This window comes from Watersipora subatra, chromosome 11, assembly GCF_963576615.1.
Source record: "Watersipora subatra chromosome 11, tzWatSuba1.1, whole genome shotgun sequence".
NCBI lineage: Eukaryota > Metazoa > Bryozoa > Gymnolaemata > Cheilostomatida > Watersiporidae > Watersipora > Watersipora subatra.
This window is the reverse complement of record NC_088718.1, coordinates 29,617,456-29,645,251: the sequence shown is the minus strand read 5'-3', so window position 1 is coordinate 29,645,251 and position 27,796 is coordinate 29,617,456. Positions and strand designations below refer to the sequence as shown.

The 27,796-nt window shown below is 33.0% G+C and overlaps 1 protein-coding gene across 1 annotated transcript; it reads right to left on the bottom strand.

Moving 5' to 3' along the window:
* Positions 1-124: 124 nt before the first annotated feature.
* On the bottom strand, positions 125-23,080 carry LOC137407955 (alpha-amylase A-like). Its single transcript, XM_068094342.1, has 12 exons — positions 22,999-23,080; positions 21,139-21,382; positions 19,810-20,013; positions 18,173-18,345; positions 16,964-17,162; positions 16,128-16,302; positions 13,560-13,657; positions 12,107-12,253; positions 7,471-7,705; positions 4,023-4,199; positions 2,488-2,522; positions 125-282 (listed from the first exon to the last, which is right to left on the bottom strand). Exons 2-12 carry the CDS (start codon positions 21,260-21,262, stop codon positions 125-127), a joined length of 1,725 nt encoding a protein of 574 aa, XP_067950443.1. The 5' UTR covers positions 21,263-21,382; positions 22,999-23,080.
* Between the last annotated feature and the right edge of the window lie 4,716 nt (positions 23,081-27,796).

Genomic DNA, 27,796 nt, shown 5'->3' with positions numbered 1-27,796 from the left:
AAATTTCACTCATAGGAAATAATTTTAATGCTGTGTGTTATGTTTCTTACAAATATGTATAAGCGTGTGTATAGCGTGCAAATTGTTAACCCAGCAACGACTAAGCTAGTCAATTCTGTTTTAATCACAGTATTACGCAGCTACAAGGGTGACTATAAAGTGACTTCAAGTTGACTGCAGGGGTGTCGACAGGGATGACTGAGGGGATGGCTACAGGGGTGACTCTAATGATGGTTACATGGATAGCTACAGGGGTGGCTACAGAAATGGCTACACGGAGGACTACAAGAATGGTTACAAATGGTTGCTACAGAGATGGCTACAGGAATGGCTGCAGGGATAGCTACAGAGATACATGCAAAAACAAAAATTAACACTTTTAACACAAAAACATTTGCATTGCGTGCTTGGATAGCTGCGTTTTGGTTGCTGCTTTCAATGAAACGAGCTTCTTCTGGTTGTCCAATATCTTCCGCAATGTCTTTTGACCGCAACTCTTCTTTTCCATAGCTGAAATACCCTAGGACACTTATATTTCGTTAGTATTTAGTTTCGTGAGTAGCACACAGAGTAAAATTTTGCTAAAACTTAATTTCGCGGCTCTGATGATTGCGACAATATAGTGATCCAAAAATAAATGCAGTGGAACAAACAGATTACATTTCTCAGGTTCAGTTCGCTAATAAGAAAAAATTTTCAATTTGGGACTAGTTCGTAATTGCAAACCACAGGTTGAAATGTGTGGGTGAGATGATAATTCAATTTGATCACTTGCTGCCATTTGTTTCTTGGACTATCAATGACGTCTAGGTCTCTCCCGCCGTGACTTTTACATGTCTTTCACACTCAAGTCCCAAAAAGAAGCAAATAGATAACGACCAACTTCACTACCAAAACTGTATAACGTGGTTAGACCTGGTGAGGGTTGATATTGTTTTTGGTTGGTAATAAAATTCATCACTACAATAATTATTATTCAATTTTATGACTTCACCTATCAGACTTTCATCCTCATCAGTTACAAATTCGGTGACTAAACGGATATCATCATCTTAATTTGCTTTGCCATGCTGCTCAGTCGGTGTATTAGCTATAATGAGTCTACCTGAAATTTCCCATTGAGCCCAACCACACACGAAAATTACCTGCATTTCTATTACGAAGATTTTATTGTGGATATCAATGAATAAAGCTATTTAAATTCGCGTTTTCGTTCGTTCGTTATGATAGTTTAGTTTCGCTCATGGAATTTTGGCGAGAGGATGACTCCGCGAAAATGCGAAAGTTAGATGACGCAAATACATAAGTGTCCTAGGATAGTCGATATTAGCGTCCAAACAATTTTTTGGCAGAGCAATACTTTGACGCAATGCATTTAGCACAATTGCAATGCGTAAAAGTTTTGCTCGCTAAACGCAACCTTTACCCTAAAATTAGTTGTTCAATCTACTATCGTGAATGTAAGCCATTTTTTATACATGTATTTTGAAGTATCAAGACCGCTTTAAACAAAGAGCTGCAGTTAGCCTGAAGCAATTATTGATTATTTTAATGGTGTTGCTTTCAAAGTTTTAACAAAGCAAAAACCAACATGCTTTGGGATTGGAATTCGAGACAACTAATTGTTATTGATGTAATCGATTTATTATTGACACAATTTTGTGGACACTTTCTACTGATATATTGATATTATGGGTTCGTAAAAATCAAATAATGTCAAAGTGGTTGTCAAATGAAAGTTGCGTTCATTTAGAGAATAGCACTTTATTTTTCAATTCTTCTCTCTCTCAGGGTGGCGGTCAATTAAAGAGGGCATTCAAATAGAGGTGGCGTTCAATTAGAGGTTTTATGTTAAATGGCTGGCATGCATGCTTATGACAGCTTCTTCTTCTTATATAGCATTCTTACTGCTACTCACTAGTTCCTGCTAGTAGCTGCCTTCACTATAATAACTAGTTCAATACATTAGACCCACATAACTACAGGGTATTAGCAACAACCTTTAGACTGCTGTAACACCACTGTTAATAGTTCACACATTACTACAACGATAAAGGCCAACTTTGGTTTAGCAAGTGTAGTAAAGATGTAATTTACAAATTTTTAAGCTATTTATTAAAATTATAGCACTTAATTGCCTGTTGTTTTTCTATGTAATACTTTGGCTAAACTACTAAAGTTTTAGATGAAAAAGAAAATTTGAAAAAAATCAAAAGATGTAGTCTGTTGTATAACAGTTCAAAGGAAAAAAGAAACTAGTTATAATATTTTAAATTGGCATTTAAGGCCAATTACAAGACCAAGATAAAAGCCAAAACCTGTCAGATTTGTTAACATTTCTGACAAGATAACTTGTGTTGGTAGCCTGGAAATGATCTAAATATGCATGTATACTCATGATAGTTGCAAATGACAAACTTTATTAATGGACAACATACACTTTCCACATATTCCCAATTTAAATGTTTTGCATGATGCAGAAGTTACCCCTTTGCCACTCCACGACAGTCTTGTATCCGCATCTGAAAGACAAAAAACATCTCATATAAGAAACAATGCTTTAACATAAAAACACAGTCTTGCTTTTTTACTATTGGTTTCAGAATTGATTTGTTTTATTTGCGGTATTAAATTTAAAAAATAATATTTTAAATTCTTACTATTTTGTGAGTCTAATAAGAAAAAAATATACTAAATTATGTGGATAATAAGTACAGTAGAAAAAATATAGTAACATGTATTTATGATACATACATGTAACTACAATAGTATGATAATATGCCATAACATATATTTAATTATGCTCAAGTCTGATACTTGACCTAACCTTACCTTAAGAAACTACATTTTATTAGACTAATGAATAGAAATGAAACTAGTCATCCTGTCACCTGTCACATCTTGCCATGCCTCCTGTCACAACTCATCACAACTTTGTCACTAAATCATGTTTTTTCAACCGTTACATTACATCACACCACTTACCAAACTTCATCATAACCCTTGTCACATCTGATTACTTTACCTGCCATATTACATGATACCATCTGTCATGTTACATCACCTGTCATATTTCATGACACTGTCTGTCACATATCATCACTACATCTGCCATATTACATGATACCATCTGTCATGTTACATCACCTGTCATATTTCATGACACAGTCTGTCACATATCATCACTACATCTGCCATATTTCATGATACCATCTGTCATGTTACATCACCTGTCATATTTCATGACACAGTCTGTCACATATCATCACTACATCTGCCATATTTCATGATACCATCTGTCATGTTGCATCGCCTGTCATATTTCATGACACAGTCTGTCGTATATCATTACTCCAACTGCCAAATTTTATCACATAAACTGTCACATCTCATTACTCCAACTACCATATTTCATCACACCACCTGTCATCTGCCACCAATTACCCAAGACACCCCATAACATACCTGGTAGTCTACTGAATCCACTACCACCTTTCACTATCTGTTCTAACAAACCACAGTATTATATCTAACTCATTATTCTATATAAGATTTTATAATTAAACGTTAACCTGTATTGCTAGACATATTAAAACAATAATTGTAACAAACTATGTCATCTGCCAAATAAGGACTGATACAATGTTAAATGCCAACTAGACATTACCAAATGCCAAATGTCAGCTGGCAAATGTTTAATGCCAAATCTAACCTAAAACCTTTTGAAAAGAAGGGGACAATAATTAGATAAACAATTTTGTACATGTGTAAAGCATCATAAAACCAAATAAAATTAAAACACTTGATGAAAGTCTATTTGCAATTTGAGGAAAAAACAACTTTTATTGTTGCCCAAAACATAGGTGAAATATTTTTATACTGAAAATGTGACCGCTGAGCATTATCTTAGCACCACAAATTGCTGAGCTTCTATGCTGACTTTTAGCTGTGAACAGCACAAATTATTTTAATATTTAGTAATCTAAATATAAGTACCGATACATTGAGATGATAACTCTTACTTGGCCACATGGTTTCTTCCAATATTACGATAGCTAGTAGTTTCTCCTAAACATTTCTCTTGTCTCACATTCTTTTCGGATCCATCTTTACTACTGTAGCCTTTGAACTCAAAGTAACCACCTGGCAGCTTAGAACAGTCCATCATTACGTCCCACATCCAGTAGTGGTCACCAAAGCTAGAAAGCAAGTTCACTAAAGCCTTCTACTAATAGATATATATTATACAGTTAGTTAATTTTTAAAGGAACATCTGGCATCGACCAAATAGAATAACGTTATCAATTAACCATAGTGATGTTTGTTAAAGAAACCACAGCAGGTGAAACTATTTGTGAAGAAGGAAACTCAGCAAATATCTTCTGATTTATGAATATATTTTGAATATTTAGTTCCAGCCAATCGTTTGGTGAACGGTTCAAAGATCATGGCTTTTCAACCTAATTTTTGTTAGCTGCTAATTTTTAACCAGTTTATATAAACAATGTCTAATAAGATTTGCAAACTTCTTATTTGCAAATTTTTTTCCGCTTCTCACTGGCAACGAGACTTTTTACCAAAAATTTCAGCCAAATTATACATTAAATTCAATGTTCAGTTCAAAACAATCTTAGAGAAGTTTAGTTAATGTTATACATCAAATGATCCAAAATAAAATTTATTGTGTGATCGTCACCTCTGCAATATATATCTCTACTTGTTTTCGCTGATATACTTGTATCTCTATTATTTACTATAAATCAAATATACAGATTTGTACTATGCATCTATTTATATAAATTAATAAATTAGGCAAATTACATAATTTGCAGTCTCAAACTCAAATTTTGGGTTTACAGCAATTAGTTTGATGTACTTTTCAATTGCATGTTTAAAGATTGATAAAACCTTTTCTCTAAAAAAAACGAGTTTGTTTGCAACAAATATCTAGCCATGTTGACATATGTCCACATCTTTTCAGAGCCACATGATGTGTCCTTGACAGTTTTCATTGGGATTTGAAATGCTTATATTTGATGTATAGAAACATCGCTGCAGCAAAATGTCTCCACTTTATTTATTTTTTGTCTTTCTCCATTAATTTCACCAACTCAAGCAATTTTGAATATCTGGTTACCATTTGTTTTACTCACTGTTATATTCGTGATTAGTTTTGCTGAAATCTTTGTTACTACTAGTTAACTAGTAGTTTTTTACTACTAGTTACTGACTCCAAGACAAAATAAAAAGGTTGGCTAAGGTTCAAACTCTCTAACTTGGTTGAGTTACCCTAACATCATCCTGAATTAATGTGCATTTTGTCCACTAGCTAGATCTGGCAAAGTTCCGCCATCAGTTGACACTCCAATTAAACTTTTTGATCTGTGTGCAGTTGTTTCTGCAGTCCTAGGTAGAAAAATATCCTATCATTAGGCGCATTGCTAACCACCAGTCAACCTACCACCTAGTAATTTGAAGCTGTTTGTTAGCAGGAACATCCATTTGGTGCCCTTCCAAAGTAGATAGGGAAGTAAACTGCCTTACACAACAGCTACGTCTTGCTCAAAACTTTAAGTTCAAAGGGGATACAGTCTTTTCTTTTTGTCAGCCATCCTAGTTCCACTATGCTTAGCAGCCTAGTACCTGTCATGACTCTTGATGAGCCTCTGAATAGTTTCTATTGAATTGGGCTGCGAGTTAGAAGCAACTCGTCATCCTCCCCTTGCCAAAGTTTCCAAAAGCATGTTTCTACCATACGCAGTTCAGTAAGACTGATTGTGGATTTTTGTAAGACTAGTGAGCATACTGTACATCAACTTAGGTAGCATTGGAGGCCACAAAGGCTTTCAGTGTCTCTTCTGTCAAGGCTTTCATAGAATTGCAAAGGTTGGGAAGAGACTCTAGTTCCTTTTATCTCCAGATATAGATGTTACGAGGGCACCTCCTTGCAGTCGGCTACAGCTTTTTACATAGTTGCCGCAAGTCTGTGAAATTTGGCCTGTAACCTTGCTAGTTCATTGATTCTGGTAAGCGCTTAGTGTAAAAGCCTCAACAAAAATCATTGTGGATTTGACATGGCTGTCTCATCAAAGGTAGCTGGGGTCAATTCTGAAGTGGAAGACACCTCTGAGCACCTAACTACAAACTGTCTTTTGTCAGACCTGGTTGCCTACAGGCAGCTTGCTGTGCTGCCTAGATTCGAGCTCCCCATTTAAAGGCAAGAAAAACTTCCAGGCTAGCAGCCAATTAGGTTTGTGACAGTAAAATCTGGCTTAGTCCTTTTTCATCAAACTGTCGAGGGTTGGCCCGCCATCCCTCAGTGTAAAGTGTTTGCATTGGCAGCAATCCTCGCAGGTCTGTCAACTCAGACAATCTGCGTTTCCATGTTTCTAGCCAGCCTAGTTTTTCAGAAGTTACCCAAAGTTAGATAGAATCTCTAGCCATTGAGCACCTTGGTTGAAAGGCTCTTTGCTCCTGCATATCTGTCAAAGATAGGCATGATGCTCTTGTAAGAGCTAGTCTTACCAATAAAAGTATAGTCAGAAGTGCTTTATGACTTCGATTACTCCCATCATTTCCCTTGCGTTGCGTGATAGTTTTGCTATGATATATATTTTATATATATATATATAGAAGTTATTTTTCTTGCTGGCTCTGAGGTGCATTGATGAGACCTTAATAGGCAAAAAAGTACTGTCAGTAGCACAAGAATTACGCTCCCGTAGTTTGGTTTGATTTAACTCTCTGTGATAGGTGTGACACTAATAGCCTTTATGAATAGCTCATAACATTTGTAATTTGAACACTTTTGTGTCAGAAGGATGGACATACCTTTTGTTATAGTAAATATTTAGACTAGCTTAAGTTACTCAAATTCATTGTGTAAAATAACTGAGTCATTGGCAACCGCAATGCTTGCCACTGTTTATAAGATGTTTTTAAACTTGGGCGAATGTGTAGCGCAAGAAGTAAGAAATGTTTTTTATCAATCAATTTTAACAATGTCTTGAGCATTCAAATATTGAAAATGTGCATTGGCTGGACACACACAAAAATGAAAAGCTCCTTTATCTAAAAGTCAAAGTAGTAAATGTCGTAGATGCAGATTAAAACTAAATCTTTTGAACAAAATATTTTTATTACCCGTGCATGGCTAGGCACTCAGCTAGTCTTTGGTAGAATGAAAGCGTGTCTGTTCATTTATTGTTGATTTATCAGTTAGCAAAAAATAGCTAGGTTCAGGAGACAAACTCTTAACCAATGAAATGACGAATGTATGTGGCCTCGTAGTATCAATCAACAGTGTAGCCTAGCTGATGTGCTGTGAAGCAATCTGTCGATTGAAAAATTTGTTAAAAGCTGCTAACAGGCTATTGACTAAACTAAATAAAAAACTGATCATGCTCTTCAAAAAGGAGGGAGAGAATAATAAATCGCCAGTTATAAAACTCAAAGATCTTCGAAACTTACCGATTTTCAGAAAAATATTCTTTGCTTGCACTGTTGCTACTTGTCCAAATCATAGGCGATCCCAAGGCCTTTTCACCATTCTGCAACATTCCTTGTCCATTCTCAGCACCACCCCAGCTTAACTCTGTGTCTCCTTGGGACCAAATGCTGTATGCGTGGTACCAAGCTTTTCGTTCTTCTGTCTTAGGTTTGATGTAGTTGTAGGTGATAGGAATTGAGACAAAACGGTTGGTGGCTGAATAAATAAAAACATGATTTCTGTGAACAAAAAAGTTTCAAATCAAACGCCACTTACTCATTTAGAAAATTTAAGGAAGAAAGGTAATCGAATATAAGGTCAACTTTGCTTGCTATAGGTCTGCTATTTTGATCAGGCATGTTTGAGCTTACTGGCAAGGAAACCTCTAAAAAAAAACACTAGAAAGATGCCAAAATGCAGAAACCTGTTCAAGGTTGGATGACCTTCGTGTCACTATTAGTTGCCTTTTTGAAAAATAAACCGTAATATGACTTTCAGAGATTTATTACATTCAAAGCATTAGAAAGCATTAATGATTTATAGTTTTAGAAAAGTATAAAGATTGCGAAACGATAACCTGCACTCTCGCAAACCCCTTCATAATATTATGAATAATAATAATAATAATGACCATATGGGTTGTTATCAGTTCACACGAATTACATATTATTCCCTGGTCTCTGTATATATTTCAAAATGTAGATTGTATACATTGTAGTTTCCTCAATACTTGTTAGACCTTTCCCTCCTTTCCACTTCTCCACATAGATTTGCTTCAAATATTTTTTAGTTGAAGCAAATTGACAGAAGGACACGTAAATTGGATGCCTTGTCTTATAGAATGCACCCTAGACAAAATGTAGACAGCATATATGTATAAAGGAAGATGAAAGAGAGGCCTCATGAGTAATTTAGAACCTGTAAAGTACCAGAGCCACATCCTGAAGACACACAGAGACCAGTTTGATGAAAATAATGCAATTCAGGCAAACTTATGACTACAGATGAGTGAGACATGTTAAGATCTGAACATAAAAAACAAAAAAGTGCACGGCTAGATGAATGAACACAGAAACCGATGAATGAGCACAGAAACCGATGAATGAACACAGAAACCGGTGAATGAACACAGAAACTGATGAATGAGCACAGAAATCAATGAATGAGCACAGAAACTGATAAATGGACATCATCATAAGCATACAAATGATCAGACAGCACCAGAGACTTGCAAGTGGATGACAAGAGGCAGCCTACAGAAAGAAACAGAGAGTCTGATACTAGCGGCACAAGACCAAGCACTGCACACCAATTATAAGAGAGTAAGGATTGAGAAGAGCACTAATGATGCTCAGTGTAGAATGTGTGTGACAGGATGAAACAGTTAGTCATGTTGTGAGTGAATACTCAAAAATGGCGCAAACAGAATACAAACATTGACATGATAAACTGGTCGCAGCAGTTCACTGGAGTATCTGTAAGAAACAACGTTCTATGCACAAAAAATGGTATGACCATACGACAGAGCAAGTGTCTAAGAATGCCAAAATTAAGCTGTTATGGAACATCAACATGCAGGCTGAGAAAATTATAGAGACCAGGAGACCAAATTTGGTACTAATCAACAAAGAAACAACAGAGTGTCAGATTATTGACATAGCAGCCCCAGGAGACGCCAGGGTAGAGGGGAAATATTATGAAAAGAAGAAGCAGTATAAAGAGCTGGGATTTGAGCTTCGAAGGCTGTAGAATATCTAATCAAAATGGATACTTATAGTGATTGGAGCTCTTGGTACAATATCAAGCCAGCTTATCTCATATCTAGTTGAGGCCAGTGCTGAACGTCTCTTAAACCAATTAAGAAAACAGGGCTACTAGGAACAACTCAGATTTTAAGTAAGACTTCTCAGTAGAAGGAATCATTAATTTAAAGTGATAATCTTTTGGCTTTAAGCTTAGGTCTGGGCTCACTTACTACCAACCACTCGGTTGTGAAAAGAGTTTTTACAATAACAATGATACTGTAATGATACTAATAATTGATAGCAAGTATTTTACTAAAGCTGTGTTTTCACTGGGACAGTTTGTCAGAGAGTGATACAGTTGAAATAGCTTCCAGTCTGTTTACATTTTGAAACACGTTTTTGCAAAATTTTCACAGCAAACTAACACAAACAGCGGCTATACAAAATGGGTCAACCTTTTTAGCCAATTAAATACAACAGTGATAGCCATTCCATTTGCTGGTATTTTCTGCACTATTAACATTGCGAGACATGATTGGCCAATTGCATGTTGCACTCTGTCAATGACGACTGTCAAAAATGTATAAACAAAGTATACAGCATTTCATTAATCTTGGGTCAGTGACTGGGACAAAACTGTTTCCACAATCGTTTTTTTTCATTTCACTTTAAACAGCATTTGGCAGTGTGGAAGCAACTCCAATAAACATCACAATGTGAACACACCTTAATCCCAGCTCTACTGTTCTCTCAAAACATTCCAACTTTACAGCAGAAACTACAAAGTATTGATACTTTCTTTTTGTAAAAAAATTATTTCATTACAAACAACATAAACCTCGAAAAAAATATAAATGAATAAGTCTCTAAAATTTACCTAACAGTGAACTTACGCAGAGTTTTAATATATTTTATCAGAAAGTATCGACATTTTTCTATTACTCACAATTTTGGTTAATGTTTGAGGTGATCTGATTGCCAGGTTGCTTCAAAATTCCACACAACAAAACTTGACTGCTCAGGTTAAAACGTTCAGAACTTCAACTGATCAAGCAAAAGTGCTATTATGACATTTATAGTCGCAACACAAAGCAGAGGTGCCTAAAGCTGCAACTAGAATGCAAAAACTGGTATCAACTATAGTAACCATAGCAACTAGAGACATAATAAAAGTATTTTACTTCTGAGAATTTTAGCTGTAATTAAGTTTTATCAATTTTAATCTCGAAGCAGCCTGGCGATCAGACCATCTCTAACATAAAAAATAATTGCAAGTGATTAAAAATACCGACACTTTTTGATATAATCAACTAAGATGTTTGTGGGTCCTTTTTAATATTTTATTGAGTGAAACACTAGCCACAGCAGCCTTTAAAAACATTTTACGGTACTATCGACAGTTGATCTTAGCATGATAATAGGCACTTTTCTATTGAAGATTACAAACTAAAATCTTTTGTTACTAAACTGGAACAAATACTGCATATAGAAATTTGCTTCGCAGCGTTGTTTTTATAGCATCTAAAACAATCTAAAAATAGAATGTTTTGAAAAAAAATCTAGTCATTGTCATTAATGCTTGAAATGAAAACCGTTACAAAATATAACTCATAAACTAGCAACTGAAATCCAAGTAGTAGAAAATATGGTAGTCTTTTTCTGGTAGTCAATGTTTGTGTCAGTATTATTATTACATGCTATTTATTAGCTACACTACAAACTCTCAAGGTTAACAACAAAATTCTTGAGAAAAAATGAGAAACTAGTTTATAAAATAATCAAAAAAATATACTACTTCAAGTTTTTCCATTTCTCAAAAAGTATTGAAAAATTGCATTTGATATTTAATACCTCCCAGTTAGGTTGGTTCTTTGATCAGCTATTTCTTTATAGATTACCTGTTGATTTAATTGTTTCATGGCAGCTAAGGTTTTAATAGAAATGACTAACTTATTTTACCATATTATACCATATTATGTTATATTGTAGTACTATTAATTACATAATAATATGTTACATTATGTCACATTATACTTTGTTACAGTATGCTTCATTGTGTTTTACTATATTATTTACAATATATTATGCTAAATAATTTAAATTGCAATATATTATACTGGTTGTATAATGCAAGATGACATGAGTAATTATATTCTGTTTGACTATACTGTTTTGAATTACAACATTAATTATAATATACCGTATTCTGTTATTTTTTACTGTATATTGTTATATTGTATTATAATATGGCATATTATATTTTATTTCAAATTATGTTTATAGTATATTCTATCACAATATAAAACATTACATATAAACCTTTGTATTGCACTACCATGCATTAGATTACAATATTCCAGGATATATTATATCATAATAAATTGTATCATATAACGATTCATTAGAGCTTTAGTTAATATAGTTTGTTATATTTTATTATGTGACATGATACTATATTACAGTGTATGAGACTATCATAGGCTAATATATACTATCATATATTATACTATTTAATAATATACTAACTGATATTATACTATCTAATACTATACTATCTAATATTATACTTTCCAATATTATATAATATTGTATTATATCAGATAGTATAATATTGGATAATATAATATCATTATCCAATATTATACTATCTAATACTATACTATCTAATATTTTACTATCTAATATTATACTACTTAATATTATAATATCTAATATTATACTATATAATATTATACTATACAATATTATACTATCCAATATTATACTATCCAGTATTATACTCTCCAATATAATACTAATCATTATTGCTTGTTTTAATTTAGGTTAAGGCGGACGTTTTAAATAGAACACAGAACAGAAGAGAGAATCTCACCTCCTCTAATAAATATTTTTTCACCGTAACCAGTAATTTTTCTTATGAACACAATCGTTCTCTTCTTTTGTGAAGGAGGCAACTTTGTAGTCATCCGGAAACCAGGAACATCGGTAGATATAACTGGCAGCTCAGACACTTTTGAACCTGAAAAGGCACAAACCAAAACTGCACCAAAAATCTTTGACTGAAGGAGTCTGTTACAATGAAACCATTAACAACCTTTAATGAAACCATAAGACCATTGTAGTATTTTCACTTAAAAAAAAGTGATTAATTTATACTATTATATTATATACTATTAATACATGTTATCTTACTATTTTAATTTGTAAATGCAAAGTTTCTCTCTTGACCCAACTTTCAGACAGGTGATTTTGTTGATGATGCTCAACCAGCTGCTCGTATGATTTACAGGAACCATTAAAACACGCAACTGTTTTTTTCTAAAGAGTTCTTAACAGCTGTTATGACAACATGATGCATTTTCTATGATTTTTAGAATGAGATCTGAGGTTGGTAAATGCACACACGATTACAAGGGTACAGTTATAGCAAAACAAAAACTAATTGTAATGGCAGGAAATACATTGCAAAGGATTTATTAGCTTTTAAATGTTCTTTACCTTCAATGAGTTAATTTTGAAACCAGTACTATTTATTATCAGCTATAAATAAGATAAAACAATAACCAATCAAAAAAAGAATAACTTTTGGTAGAGACAACATACACAAAGCTGAAGCTGTTTGAATTTATATATTGAATCATACTGAAGTATTTTAGATATTTTATTTTATAAAATGCATTCATAGGCCATTCTGATGTGCTTCTGTTTATTGTTTAATTTTTTTCTTTCTTCTATTTTTGTAACATTTACTTAGTCAAAATAATGCAATGATCAACTGATATATAACTTTTTTGCAACTAGATATATTTAATATTTGTTAGTCAAAAGCATCAAATTAAATTTTTTGACTATAGCTTTAAGAGCTAAAGCAGTTTAATTCGAACAAGGCTAGAATAACGAAATTTTTTATAAGATTGCTACTGCTGAGAAAAAAATTCCACATCAACTAATCACGTCTAGTGCAAATCGATGTGATCGACAGCTACTCAAGTCATCTTTACTAAAGTTTTTAAATACCATTTTTAGTATTTATTCAACAACATTATGGTTCTAACAAAAGAAGTAAAACAACTAGTTCTTTTGCTTCATGATTGTTGTATTGTGGAACTTGAAAAGTAGTTTGGTTTGAAATAAAATTATTGCCAATAAAATAATATTTATAAATTACCTAAAACAATTACCAAAACAGTTTTCAAAACGACAACATTTTATGGATCACGCTGAAAGGAAATATTTTAAATGTTGCAATTATAACTTCAAAAAGGACCTTGTTAAAAAATACAGTAAAATAATGAGAGCTGTCAAGTGTCTACAACCAAACTCACCGAGGTGGAAAGCTATTATTGGGTCTTGTGAAGACCCATCTATATCAATCTCAGCTTCAGAGTGATATCCAACCCTGATGGTTTTTCCTGTACATATTCTATAAACAGCAAAAATCAGATGTGAACAAATTACGTGTAGGCAGATAAAAGAAACACAGCTTGTTGTAAAATTATCTGTGAAAGCAGAAGTATGTTAACTGAATTTACTTAATATTTAATACATTAGATTTTTATTATACTATGATTTATTGATAACAAACCAAAAATTTGGTTTTGGAACGTTGTGAACTCCATGAAGTATGGATAAATATCTTTTGCTTAACTTTTTCTCAGCTGCTGATTAAGTGGTGATTTTACTACCACTCATATTTGCTGCCATTTCTCAGAAAAGTGTAATTATCACATGATGTAAACCGAATATGCAGTTTTCAATGATCAGATTTAATTTTTCAATTACTCATAAAGTTTAATGGCTTACATGAACACTGAAAGTTTTTCTGTCAAATAAAAACCAATTTTATGCTTCTAGAGGAGGCTCAATAGTAAAATAATAAAAAGGAGAGACTTGTTGCATCAGGTACTTTAGAACTTTGAACTTTGCCTTGACCTTGACCTTGACCTATCTAAGCACTCAAATGTTAAAGTGTTACTATTTGTTCTAATTATTACTATTTCCAAACACCACATCCTTTTTTGACTGAGAGAATGAATTCAATGTCGTATAAATCCGTTGTTTTAAGAAAATAAAGTTATCAAAGTTTTTTAAAAGATTCTACTAAATCAATTGTTTTACCTTTCAAAGACACATTGGCTTAAATATTAAGAGCTATCAGGGAACATGGATGTCCTTAGGTTGATAAAAAACAAGATCGTTCCTTTGTAGAAATATAATTAAATTTATTTTTATGTAGCGTTTCTGCAAAATATTAAGTAACGTGATTGAATATTTTCTGAAATAAGGTTAGTTTTTACTTTGAAGCACAGCCTACTTATAAACAAAAATTATGTGTTTAGAAAACTCCTGAATGGACGCGCAAATGCAACATTAATTGTGACATCATGAGAAATGAATGATGAGTCATACTATGGTGATGTACAGAGTATAACAAGAACTTTGAGAAATATATATAGATAAACATATATTTACATATATTTATATTATATATAAATATATTTATATATTATATATAATATATAAATATATTTATATATAATATAAATATATATAAATAAATTGATAATTTACCTAAAGTTTTCCTACTTCACTCAGATATTGAAATCAGATGACTGTTTTGTAAATAAAAAATGAAAGTTTAGCTGTACCAGGTTATAAGTTATGGTATGCGTCTACGGGTGCAATAGGACTAGACAAAACTGTGGTGAGGTTGAGTAGGTTAATTTATTATATGTGCCAGCACTTGGTATGCACCGTGAAAGCTAAAAAAGTCACAACGTTATGATTAAAACTCATGAAAATCAGCAAGATTTTGTGAATGCGATAAGAAGTATGCTTATAAAAAAGATTAGTAATTACATCTTGCCCTTTATTGGTATGGTATGGCTAGGTTAATGTTAGCTTATAAATACTGTATGAGTTGTCTTGCTTTAGTGGTATCTAACTAATAAAGAAAACAGATTTTAAGAAAATATTAATCCACAAATAATTCAATTTAGTTGAAAATAAAATAACAAAATCAGAAATTGCATGATATATTAAGTAGTAAATACCTTGCACTTGAGAATCGAGTAGTATAGTTGTCTAATTTACGGTATATCCACACATAAAAAATACAGTGACTGGTGTGCCCAACTGATCTGCAGCCTTTAGCTGAAGACGTAGAAAACCCAAGCCGTTCCGCATGACTCACCCATAAAACGGCAGTGAAATTATTGGCCAACACTGCATCGCCCATGACCGAACGCATTGCAATGGCGAAGACGCACCCCAGCCAAGTCATCTCATTGCACCACTCGCACACACTGACATAGCATTGTTAGTTTCGTTAAGGCATCGATGTTGATGTATTTGAAGTCACAAGGTTAATTTGTTTTTCTTTTTTATTAAATAAGTAAAATTGAAAGGTTAGGTGAACAGTCCAATATATAAAGCTGTCCTTTACAGAATGTTTTTGAGTAATGTCAGTTGATGAAAAAGTTAATAGTTTTTAGGTGTTATTGACTAAGTTGTGCAATGCCTCGTAACCAATCAAAGTCCAGGTCTCATAACTCATGACCAATAAAAGACAAGGTCTCATACTTTATACTCAACTAAAGTCTAGCTGTCATACTTTATAAACAAAGAAAGTCCATCTACTATACACCATAGCCAATCAGAGTTCATGTTTTATACACCCCCAACCAATTGAAGTCCAGCTTTCATTTCTCAGCCACATCAAATGTATGGATTGAATCAGCTTAGTTATACAAACTTTTGTCAAAATCCAGTTGGCAAAAAATGTTAAAATCTTTACAAAAAATTAAAATGGCTAAAAAGAGAGTATTGATTAAGATTTACTTGCTTTGAGTATCAGCAAAAAAGTTATTTATTGAACCTGTTTATGTACCAACCCATTGAGCAGATCTCCACTGATGATGTCACAGTACTGCCCTGGAGGAAGGCTGGTGAAAAGAGACATTGACATGTTGCCATCCTCATTGTTAAATGCTATGAAAGCAGCTTTGCCCCGGCTATAAGCTATCTGGTTGTCTCCATTTGACCACCAGTTCTCTACAGGAGCCTTGCCTATAAAACAGTAATACCTGATTCATTCTTGCTCTTACGTCTAATCTTGAATGTAACTGTTTTCCAACTCATTCTCTCATTCAGTAACCCATCATATTTCTCAATCATCGTTCACCTACACATTTACTTAATCTTCTACTAACAATCTTGTTCCTATATCAGTATCATCATTTAGGCATATGTTAAAACACGTTTACCTAATCTTCTAACAGAAAACTAGTTCTTTTATCAGTATCATCACTTAAGGGTGATTTTACACACTGCGAGCTTGCTGAAGCATGCACACATACACACACGCATGCCATCGCACATGCTCTGGCACACACACATACACGCATGCACTCACACATACATGCATGCACACACACTTGTACAAGCATGCACACACCTGCAGGCAAAAACAAATACATAGCTCACACCTGCCCATGCATATACATGGCTCACCCACACACACATTTGCAGGTGCACATACACAAAATTACCTATACACACACTCGCCTAACTATACACTCTATTACCTACACAGACACCAACTTATAAAGTAAACTACCTAAAGTACATCGTTACTCGTTCACTTACTTTTTGACTCGCCTAATAACTCATGTTTTAATATTTTTTTATCAGCTTTTCGCGCTTTCTTTTATCAATGCTAAATAACCACCCGCTTGGTTGCGCCATTCGACCATATTGGCAATTTGCCTCCATCTGTGTTCACAAATCCATCCATTTCCACAAGAGCCAGTCATATTGGGACTGGAGGATGGAGGACCTGTCCAGTCTTGGGTGAAGTCAAAGCTGCTCATTATTCTAGGCACTCCGTATGGCCAGGACAACATGAATGCAGTCGCCATCTTGTATTCCTTACATGTAACATAAATGATAAGAATGTAGAAATAGCTTCTTATTAAGTTCTACATTTTTATTTATAACATTAAATATAATTAAAGCTGTGTCAGTCTGTCTATCAGAAGCCATGCTTAAAGGTTTGGAAAAACGCTTTGAAGAAAATCAAACCCGGATATTCAATTTTGCCACTAGGTGCACTGCCATCTGTGTTACTCCAATAGCACAGGTGCTGGTATGAAAATTAGGTGTGACACAGTTTATGTAGCACAGCTTTAGTAATTATTCAACATCAAGGAATAATTGTGCAGATAGATATCACACATTACAATCGTTCGTGGTGCACCACATCATTCTCCCAGGGTACTAGTGATCTACTAAACCTGTAAGAATGGTAAAAAGTGAACTGAAATTTGTATAGCTGTGAGAATTTACTGAGATCTGAAGTTTAAATCTTTAAATGTTTAAAGCAATGAGGATATGGCAGAAAGATTTTTGCTGTCAAAATTTCCGATAGTTTGCCGAACATCTATGATAGCTTGTTGAGAACTTTGGAGATGGTGAATGGCAATTATAGATTGTTTTATCTGTATTTTGTATGTAGGTTTTGCTGCTGAACTATTTCATGGTTTTTGTGACTGCTTTGTATAATGAGAGTGCTAGGACGGGGACACTTCGCTGATGTAAGTTTTAGTGAGTCGGCACTTATAACTTTCCCCTAAGACACAAATGGAACACCAATTCTTATTGTACCAAAGATTATTATGTGAGGTTAGAAGAGTATTAGTATAGCAAGCTGAATATTTAAAGTTGAAGCCCTGTGCATAGACATCTTTGATGAAGCACTTTAATTATATTTATATCGTTGCTTAATATCATTTCTTCAACTTGTCGATTTCAAGTGTAATAACAAGATAAGAGGTTTATAAGTGGATAACTATAGATAGAAACTATTGAAGACATGAACCACCATTTCTCTTAACACCTCAATTATTACACTAAATCTCCTAACATTTCATTTGCTCACCCGAGGTTGTTTGAAGGTGATGATGTTTTTACCAGCGCCATGGCTTCTCTGGTTGTCATGATTGTCGATAAACACCAAAGCATCGTCACCTGATAGCATCATCCATGAGAAGACATTTGATAAAGAGCTCAACTTCTGACCTTTTGCTAGGAATACCTCCGCCATCTTGCTTCCTTTAATCAAAGTTGCAAAGTTGCACGAATATCAAAGTATACAGAGATTCATTATCAAATTTTGTTTTATTGTTGCATGACAATTACAGTAGGTATAAATTTTCTTGTTGTAGTATTATTTTTATCAAAAGTAGTAAATATATATTTTACTTCTTTTAACAGTAAAGAAAGCTTCACTCATTAGTGTCCAATTTATGTTTTGTTGTAAAAATAAAACACTGTTAAATCTGTTGAATCATTTCATACCTGGTTAATCAATTGTTTAGAAAGGTTTTCAGCAAAGAAAACCAGGATTGCCTTTTTTGTTTTAAAAAACAAATTTTATGATATTAAAGCAGGTTTCAACTATCATGTTTTGCAAGAGACATGGCTTGAAATTATTTTTTAGATTTTAGCTTGCAACATATTAGACTACAGTGTTTTAACCATAATACCTCTTACCATCTGGTTTAATGTAAACTTTTTATAATGTTTAACTACAATATTTTCAACTCAGCTATAAACTCTATCAGGACACCAATACTGACATAAATGATAATTTATTTTAACTGTGTCATTGATGATAAAGTCTAAATAAAGAATTGTTTAGTTCCACTATGTGAGATAAATTGTTTAAATGTAAATATGTATTACCAAAGAGAAACTCTGTAACTCTTCCAAGGCTCATGTAATCATAGGAAGTAACAGCCGCACTAGTCGAGTAACTGTAAACCTCCTGAACAACGAAAGGAATATCACCATTGTTTGTGTGGCGTGTTGCGTTGAACATAGCGTCTAAATCCTTTGGCCACATGTGTTTGGCGGCATCAACTCTATAACCTAAAATAAAGATTTTTAGCTACAACTATCTTAAACAGATAGGCATGAAGCTGAGAATATGAATACATATTCACTTTTAGTCCAACATAGTTTTGGACAGTTATGACGAGCGTCTAAATGCCTTTAATGCTGAGGAGCTAAAGGTGTTTTTAGATATCTACTGTTTAAAATACGCAAATTGTATCGCCAATTTTCCTGACCACCCGTTACATACAGTTTACCAAAACATCACTACATATTGTTCAAAATATGAGTGTTTGGCCAATTTACACTGTAGAATATGTGATGCAATTTACGTTATAGAACAGCGCTATGCAAATATTAAACAATTTACACTATAAAATATGTTATGCAATTTACACTATAGAAAGCGTTGTGCAAGTAAAACGTTTTCTTTACACACACTTGGCTTATTTACTTGACTATTTTTTTGTCTTTTGCCTTGTGGTCTAAGTTGTTTTAAGTGCCATTGATCAATGTAAATGGTGTTAACATCTACTCATCTAGCAATAGTGATTAAACAAGGTAAACCTGAATGAAGGATTTATGTTATAAGGAACTGCTTTAATGTATTACCGGAAAATTCCTAGTTACAAAAATTAAAAAGCACACAGATGTGATCTAATGTTATATATTAGAGCCTACCATCAATTCCTATGTTTAACATGTCATCAAAGTAGTCTACAATCTTCTGTCTAACATATTTGCTGCTACCATCCAAGTCCATCAATCCCAATAGTTTACAGTTTCGCAGTTCATTCGGGTCATTGTCGTTCTCAATGCCACCACTTGCTGTCTTGCATGTTTTAGTAAAATCCTTTGGACCATAAGGTACTCCGGTAAAGGATTCTGTCTAGAGGAGTGATGGAAATACATGTAAATGACAGATCATAAAAGTCAAACAATGGTGTGCTGTTGTGTTGGACTAGATGTTGATAGCAGAAATGTGTGGCTTAGAAACAGTTTTCTGCTAAAAAGGTCTGGCAAAACAGTTACTTGAACTAGTGAGTAAAGAATTCTTCAAAATTACTGGACAATTCAAATTGGCTATAGCACTCAAATTAGGTCTCAGTAACTGAAGTATTGTGATGGAATGTTTGAGTTATATTAAGCCAGGCTCAGTCAGGACCAAACTAAGCCAAGCTAAGCACAGCCAAGTAGAGCCGAGTCCAGCTGAGGCGAGTCCAGGCGAGCCAAGCCAAGTAGAACAGGGAGAGGCCTCTTACTATATAAGAGATCACATCACGATTAGAGAGCAGAGCTGTGTGCACCTGTTTCATTGCTTGTTGCATGCTTTTGACTGTAACTACTTATGAACAAAGCAGAAATATATGTATATACTCTTTGCACTGAGTCTTGTGTTGGCAGAGTAGTAAAGGCTGTGTACAAAACCTTTACAGTATATCACTCTGTTTCCATGGCAGTTGATCCACAAATTTATGTCAGCCACAAGATATAAACGACAACAAAAACTTAGCAGGTCGTCTGGGTTTTGTTGCTTGGAAAAATTTGATCAAATATTTCATGCTTGTAAAAGCTGGAAATAGCACTTGTGATTGATGCCTCATACCAAACCTCACTCAAAACATGTCAAAAAAAGTTATTTACTGTACTGAGTAAAAACCCTCCAATTTTAAAAGTTGTTTTTATTCCGAAATAAGAAAAACTGATCCAGATTTGATATTATTATCCCAAAATATTCTGGGATAGCCGGGTTGACTTATACGCAAATAATCTTTACAATATCAGCATGTCTGTTCTTAAATTCTTCTAGTATTTCAATTTTCTCCTATGTCAAGCTATGACTGTATTAATGATAATGCGGGTTTTTGCATAAAAATACCTATTGACTTATAGTACATTAGATTGATGTACTCATTAGTATATATGGTAATATATGGCATTACACTTATAAAAAGAGAACAGGTTGTGATGACACAACAAGCAACTAACAATATACTGTCATGTAAACACTCACTGAAGTATCATATTGACTTCCAGCACTACCAACTCCAGAGCCAGCATCTGCTGCAACCATGTGATTAATGACAGCATCTATGTAGACTCTTACACCAGCGGCATTGCACCGTGTCACCATGTCCTTGAACTCTGTGCGGTTTCCAGATGCACTACCTAGCTTGTAACTGACTGGCTGGTACCTTTCCCACCATGGTCTGTTTGGTTTGGTAACCACTCGATGCTCATTTGGAGGAGAAACCTACAGTAAGTCCTTTACAGCTCACTTTAAGGACAATTTTTAGGGATCCTTGCATCAAGAGGAACTTCACAGCAAAACTCCATTCACATATTTATATGTAGCTAAACTGTGATAATAAGACTATCTATGGTTACATGAAGCTTGTTTTTGGAAAAAAGTAAACTTTGCAAGCAGTTTAATCAGATTAAGTGATCTATGTAAAGTATATTTACAAATATTTTACTAAAAGAACGAAAAATTGTTTTTTAAACTAATATTTTTTCAGCAATGTAGTTTTTGTTGAGACAAAAGCTTAAAAACTTTAGCTATTTTAGTCAAATATTCCTAAAGTTTAGCTGACTTTACATTGCATAAACACCAGCGGTTCTCAGCTGCAAGCACCTCTAAAAATTAGTTGAATTTATAAACTTTTATTTAAATTCATAACTTATTTTTACACCTGATAGTAAGAACTCACTTCATGAAATCTTGTTAACACCTATTAGCGTGAACGCATGTTGTTAATTTCTCTTAAAACCTGATAGTAAGAAAAAATCTTAATAAATTTTCTGGTCATCTGATAGTAGGAACATATAAGTTATACACTCACTGTATAGTTATCTACCTGACAATAGCATTTGTGAATTTACTGCTTTGTTAGATATTTTGATCTAACAAAGATTTAAATGTAACTTACAGGTAAGTTTATGTAACACTATAAGTCACTTGCATGCGTATAAATATATTGACTGCCCAAAAGCAAGCTTCTGTTTAAAATATATATTTCGTTATACATGATGGACGACTGATTGATAAGACTATAGTTTGGATACAAGCTAGCTTATTTTAATTGAACAAAAAATTGTCAGGCTGACACATGCAGTGCGGTTGACTTCTAAAAAATTGTGATGTTGCAGCAATTGAAAAATTCAGCTTCTGCAAAAGGTGCCTGACACCAATAGTCAAATCAAAAGTCAAACAAATGCTGCTAAAGAAGACAAGAATGTTATGTTTCAGCACATGAACCAATCAGATTAAGCCAAAAAATGAAGAATTGATGCTTCACACAATCTGTTAAAATGATCAAAAAACACAATTTAGTTTAAACTGTAAAACAATTGGCTTCATGATAATAACAGTTGAATACTAAGGCTAAGTTCCAAGGTTTCTAAATTATTTAGGTAATTTCGATTGATTGCTTTTAGGTGGTGCTTTTATAAAGATGAAAGACACTTTAAGTGACCTAAATTCCACGGTAACCTTTAAGTTTTAGAAAATCTAATTTACCTGAATACTGCAGGGACCTATAAGTCTAAAATGTCTAGTTTACCTGAATACTGCAGGGACCTATAAGTCTAAAATGTCTAGTTTACTTGAATATTGTAAGTAAATTTTTATTTTAAAACACTCCTGTTCACTTGGTAATCACAATAACCAATAAGTCCCAGAAGATATGGCACACTTGAATAACACAGAAGCATTCAGGTCTAAAAAAGTCTAGTTTACCAGACCACAACCAAAACCTTTAGGTACAAACAATCTAGTCCACTTGAATACCACAAGACTATTGAAATCCAAAAAAGTCTAGTCTATCTAAATATTACATAAGTCTTCAGGTGCAAAAAGGTCTAATCTACCTGAATACCACAGAAGCCTTTGGGTCCAAGAATGTTTTCACACTCTTCTGCGATGTCTTTCCACCTCCAAGAGAAAAGATGTACCAAAACCTCTCCAGCTCTATTTGCATGACAGTTTGGCGTTTTACGAAGATTATTTAAAGCCAAAACAAATATGTTGACTGAGAATAAGAAAGATACAATTACTAAGCATCCCCTCATTTTGCATTTGTTTATCTTTCTGAACACTTTCACCTTTGTTGCAGTACAATTTATTGTGCCATGGGAAAATTTCCACCTGTACTGATTAGAATGTGATGCAAGTCAAATGATAAAATGTTGACCTCATGTAACCAATTGATTTGGATAGCCTGTTTGTTCTCATAGTGTGTTAACATTTAAAAAAATAAAATATACTGTGGAAAATTTTGTTTGCAATAATGGGAGAGTCAGTGCATACACAGATCACCAATACTAATTGTAGAATTATATATGCTGAGAGCCCAACTCCTGCTTCTGAATCAAACTTAAATGACAACATGAGCTACAGTAGAGATATTAAGTACAAGAGAACACAACTTTGATGTCACGGAAATTAATATAATATATTAATAGTTATGTATGTTAATATAAATAATATACAAAACTATTAAACTAATATAATTAATTTAATTAATATAATATAATTATATTAAATAAATTAATATAATATAATAATTTCAATGTACCCGCTTTGTTTACTTTGAGTCAAATTCTTTGAAGGTCGGTATATGGGTCTTGAGGAAGTTTGTAATCAGAAAGCTAATGTTGGTGAAACTTTCCATTCATAATGTAATTTATTAGGCGTTTATATGTTGACTGCATTCAATATCCTTTACCCAAAGCTAATCTACAGTTTAAGGTTAAATGGAGTAAACGGAACTGCCTCGCTTAGCTTATCTCAACTTTGATAACAAATATTCAGAGAGTTTCTTGCAAAATGGCTGATAAGCGTACTGTGAGAAAGAGAATGTCGTTATATGATGAGAATTATAAGATGTTTCTAAGAACATATCAGGTGCTTAGCCAGTTATCTTGTTTTGAAACTAATCAGACGCTAGAATTGTAGAGAGAGAGTGCAAGTTGGGTAAAGATATGAGCTCACAGGCCTTGATTGTTACAGCTTTTATAAGTTCATGAATGCAGTATAAGATAAAAAAACAATAAAACATGATATAATTTAAAGAATTACATGTATATTTTAATATAAAGTGAGACAATACAATGTAGTATTATATAGTATGATAAAATCACATGAAGTAAAACATAACATAATATAACCCGTAAAACAATACAGTTCAATCTAATATAGTATAATATGGCATGTTAAAAAAAAATAATACAATATTATTATTATCATAGCATACCGTGGGCAAACTCAACAATTTCCACATGCAATTTGGCCATTTCTAACTTCTCTAATCTGCTCCAATATTTCTCATCCTCTTCTGTTCAATACTGTCTGTATAGACTGCCTCCATATTCTTCTTGATGGTATATTGGAGTCGCAATTCAGGCCTCCCTTACAAACACGTCTTTTTGTTTCAAACAATAGTACACTAGCTTTCAGGGGCAAAAAAGGGTCCAACATCTCAACATGTTTGAACTTTATATAAAGTTGTTAGATGAGTGCCCCAAGTGACCAGGGCAATAAGAAGGCTTCTGTACAGAAATCTTTTTTGATTTAACATGTAGCTCATTTAAAATTCTAACTTTTAAACTTATTATTGAAAAAACATTTTGTGCAGCTAAGTTTAGAGAGCAAATAAAACAACAGTAATAGCGTTTAAGAGCAAATTAATTAGCCCGTAATATGACTAAAAACGAAAAAAATTCCCCTCGTTGCCAGCAAAATATTTTAGTTTCAAAGAGGTTAATTTTACTTTTTGCATGTATTATGAATGTAGTATATTTCATCCATATGTTTTTGAATGTATATTGGTGGTATTTTATAGATTACTACTATTATATAACATATGAATTTGCAGATTTATAGGATAATATTTGATGGCATTTTTGCAGTTATCTAAAATTGGCTTCAATTGGATTGAAAGTAGTAACTCCCCTTTTATTGCACATTATAACTAGTTTTTGCAGCAAACTGTTGCTGAAGCGTCAATGAGTGCAATGAAATTTTAAGCAACACTTTTTAAAAATAGTTATTAAATAAAACTTTGCCCTCAAACATGAAATGGAAAAAAATTGGAACTTTTAACAAACTGCACCACAGGCTATAAAATCATTGAAGGTTAATAAGACCATAGAGATCAACTAGTAGAGATATTTTTAGCTTTCCGATGCATATTTTTTAGAGATCAACCACAAGTCGGAGCTAAATTACAAAATAATTTTTGGACCTAAAAAGGTCAATGTCACTTTGTTTATAGGACCGTGCAAAATATAGCCAACATTTGTTCGCTCATGCAAAAGTTAAACTTATTTTCTCACAATTCTGACGAGCTATTTAAAAGTACAACACCATCTTTTATTTGATTGTCACCTCTAATAAAATGTCACCATAGGAAAATTTTTCACATTTAAGTACCATGGTACTCAAATTTAGGTGTTAAAATATGAATAAATATATTGTAACCTATATGATACCAATACAAAACATATAATACCTATTTAACACTTTTAATACTTGTAATATACCTATTTTTGTAGATATATGTTTTATGTTATATACAACACATATGTATACAATACCTCAATGATATACATCTATGTAAACAAATGTGTACACATATTCACAGTCATTTTCTACACATAAATATATATAAACAGTATATATAAAATAGATGCCTTATTCTCAATTACTTGCATTAGAGTGCTCAATATTAAGCTAGAGGGATATAAAATAGAGCAAAATTAATATTGAAGTTAAGTTTAACATAATTTTATTTCTGATGTGAGTGATGTTCCATATTGTAAAGATAGTCATTAGATAAAAATGTTAATGCAGAAAGCATCTTTTATATAAATGAGACTGAAAACACAAGTGTTAAAATACCCATAATCACTACTGATATGTTATGGAGATTAGCAAGCAATGCAATTATAAGCAATGTATAACAATATAAGGCTTAACATTTTAGGTTTTTGAAAGTTTATTATTGAAATTCATAAAATAATTGCGAGCATATTTACCTGTTGCAGCAAGTTTAGATGTTTTGTTCAAACTAGCACTGTAAGGATTGCAGATGGTACCAAATTTCTCATATAGCCATAAGTTATATCTGTCTGTGGCCTTACTATATAACGTTGCTCTTCTCGCTATGCTCTACCTAGTGTTATAACCTGTTTTGTTCTTTCAATGTCTATATATACTTATTTACCTCAGTGTTTGAACTTTAGCACACATCTTTAAAAGTTAATATGGGATTATGATAGACTTGTTTGAAGGTGGCATCTTTCAATTTTCCGTAATGTTCATCCAGTAATCTCACCTCAGTGGTGACTGTTGCTCTGTATAGAATTGACTTTCTCAGGCAATTTCCTTGCCGTGGGCAGCTATTACTATTTCAGCAGTTACAATAATTTATTGATTATGTAAGTATTGGAATAATATTATGGTGCTGCGGTGGTTTAGTGTATAGTTGCAGATGATGACAATAATGAGTTAAGGAATTTAAAATACCTTTTTATAAATACCTTAACTAGGGTCAAAATGGTTTTACGTATCTGAAAAGTTTAAACCCATTCCATTCAATTCTAAATATATTGTCAAATTTTAAAGTATCACCGTTCATTCTGCTGATTACCATTTCCAAACAAAACTACTCTCTTTTTGATATAAAACAATAAGCTCTTATAATTTATAAACTTTGTTTTAGAAAAAAATGTTACAAAAATTATTTAAAAAAATCTACGGAATGAGTTTTTATTTAATTTTCAAAGGCGCTTTAAATTTAGTATTAAACACAAACAGGAAACATGGAACCACCAGGTAGATAAGATGAGCCGCATTGATCTGTCATTGGATTATTTATCTAGATTTATTTATATATAGTGTCTTGAGAAAATATTAAGTAACTGAACTGATTACCTTCTGAAATATAATTGACTTTTACTGCTGAGCTCTGTCTGCATTTAAACAAAAATAAAACTTGTAGAAAATTCCGGAATAAACATTCAGGATTGCGCAATCAAGGGAGATGTATGATGAGCTATGTTATGGTCATGTACAGAGTATAATCTTATAAATTATGCACTAGTCACATCAAACCATGCTATATGTTCACAAACAATACAAAGCGCTAGCAACCCACAAAAAGTTATCAAAAGTAGAAAACAAAATTGAATTACTATAAAACTACATATACATCTACATTTACCAGTATGTTACATAAATTGGAGAAATAGCAACCTTGTGTGCAAATGTCAGTTATTAGCAAAGCATCATCGTGCATCTTTAATTAGCTAAATGTACAATTTCATTAACCAATGAAAGTTTTTAAACTCATGACAAGTGTTTTGGCAGCTACAAAGCTTTTAAACCTATTAGATATTTGACAGAGAGTTTAATACTCTCCAACAACAGTAAGCTAAACTAATTTGATTAGTTCATACATTTAGACTCTGTTTTATATTCAACGAGTTTGATACATAAATACATTTACTAATGTAATTGCCTGGTGCGATATAGACAGAGCTGGCATCTAATTATAATAATTGATTCTTTGAAAATCAACAATTGGCTGATAAATCAAAGTAACTCACACTATCAGCTAATCACTTTATCTGGAAATACTCAGTTATTTGCTGATCTCTCTTACGA

Excerpts from the sequence above, each read along its gene's own strand:
- LOC137407955 (XM_068094342.1), bottom strand. The coding sequence starts at position 21,262 with ATGGTGACACGGTGCAATGCCGCTGGTGTAAGAGTCTACATAGATGCT. Across the intron at positions 16,303-16,963 it reads CGAATGGCGCAACCAAGCGG|GCAAGGCTCCTGTAGAGAAC; the intron begins GTGGTTATTTAG and ends ACTGTTTTATAG. Across the intron at positions 13,658-16,127 it reads AGTGGAGATCTGCTCAATGG|AATATGTACAGGAAAAACCA; the intron begins GTTGGTACATAA and ends TGCTGTTTATAG.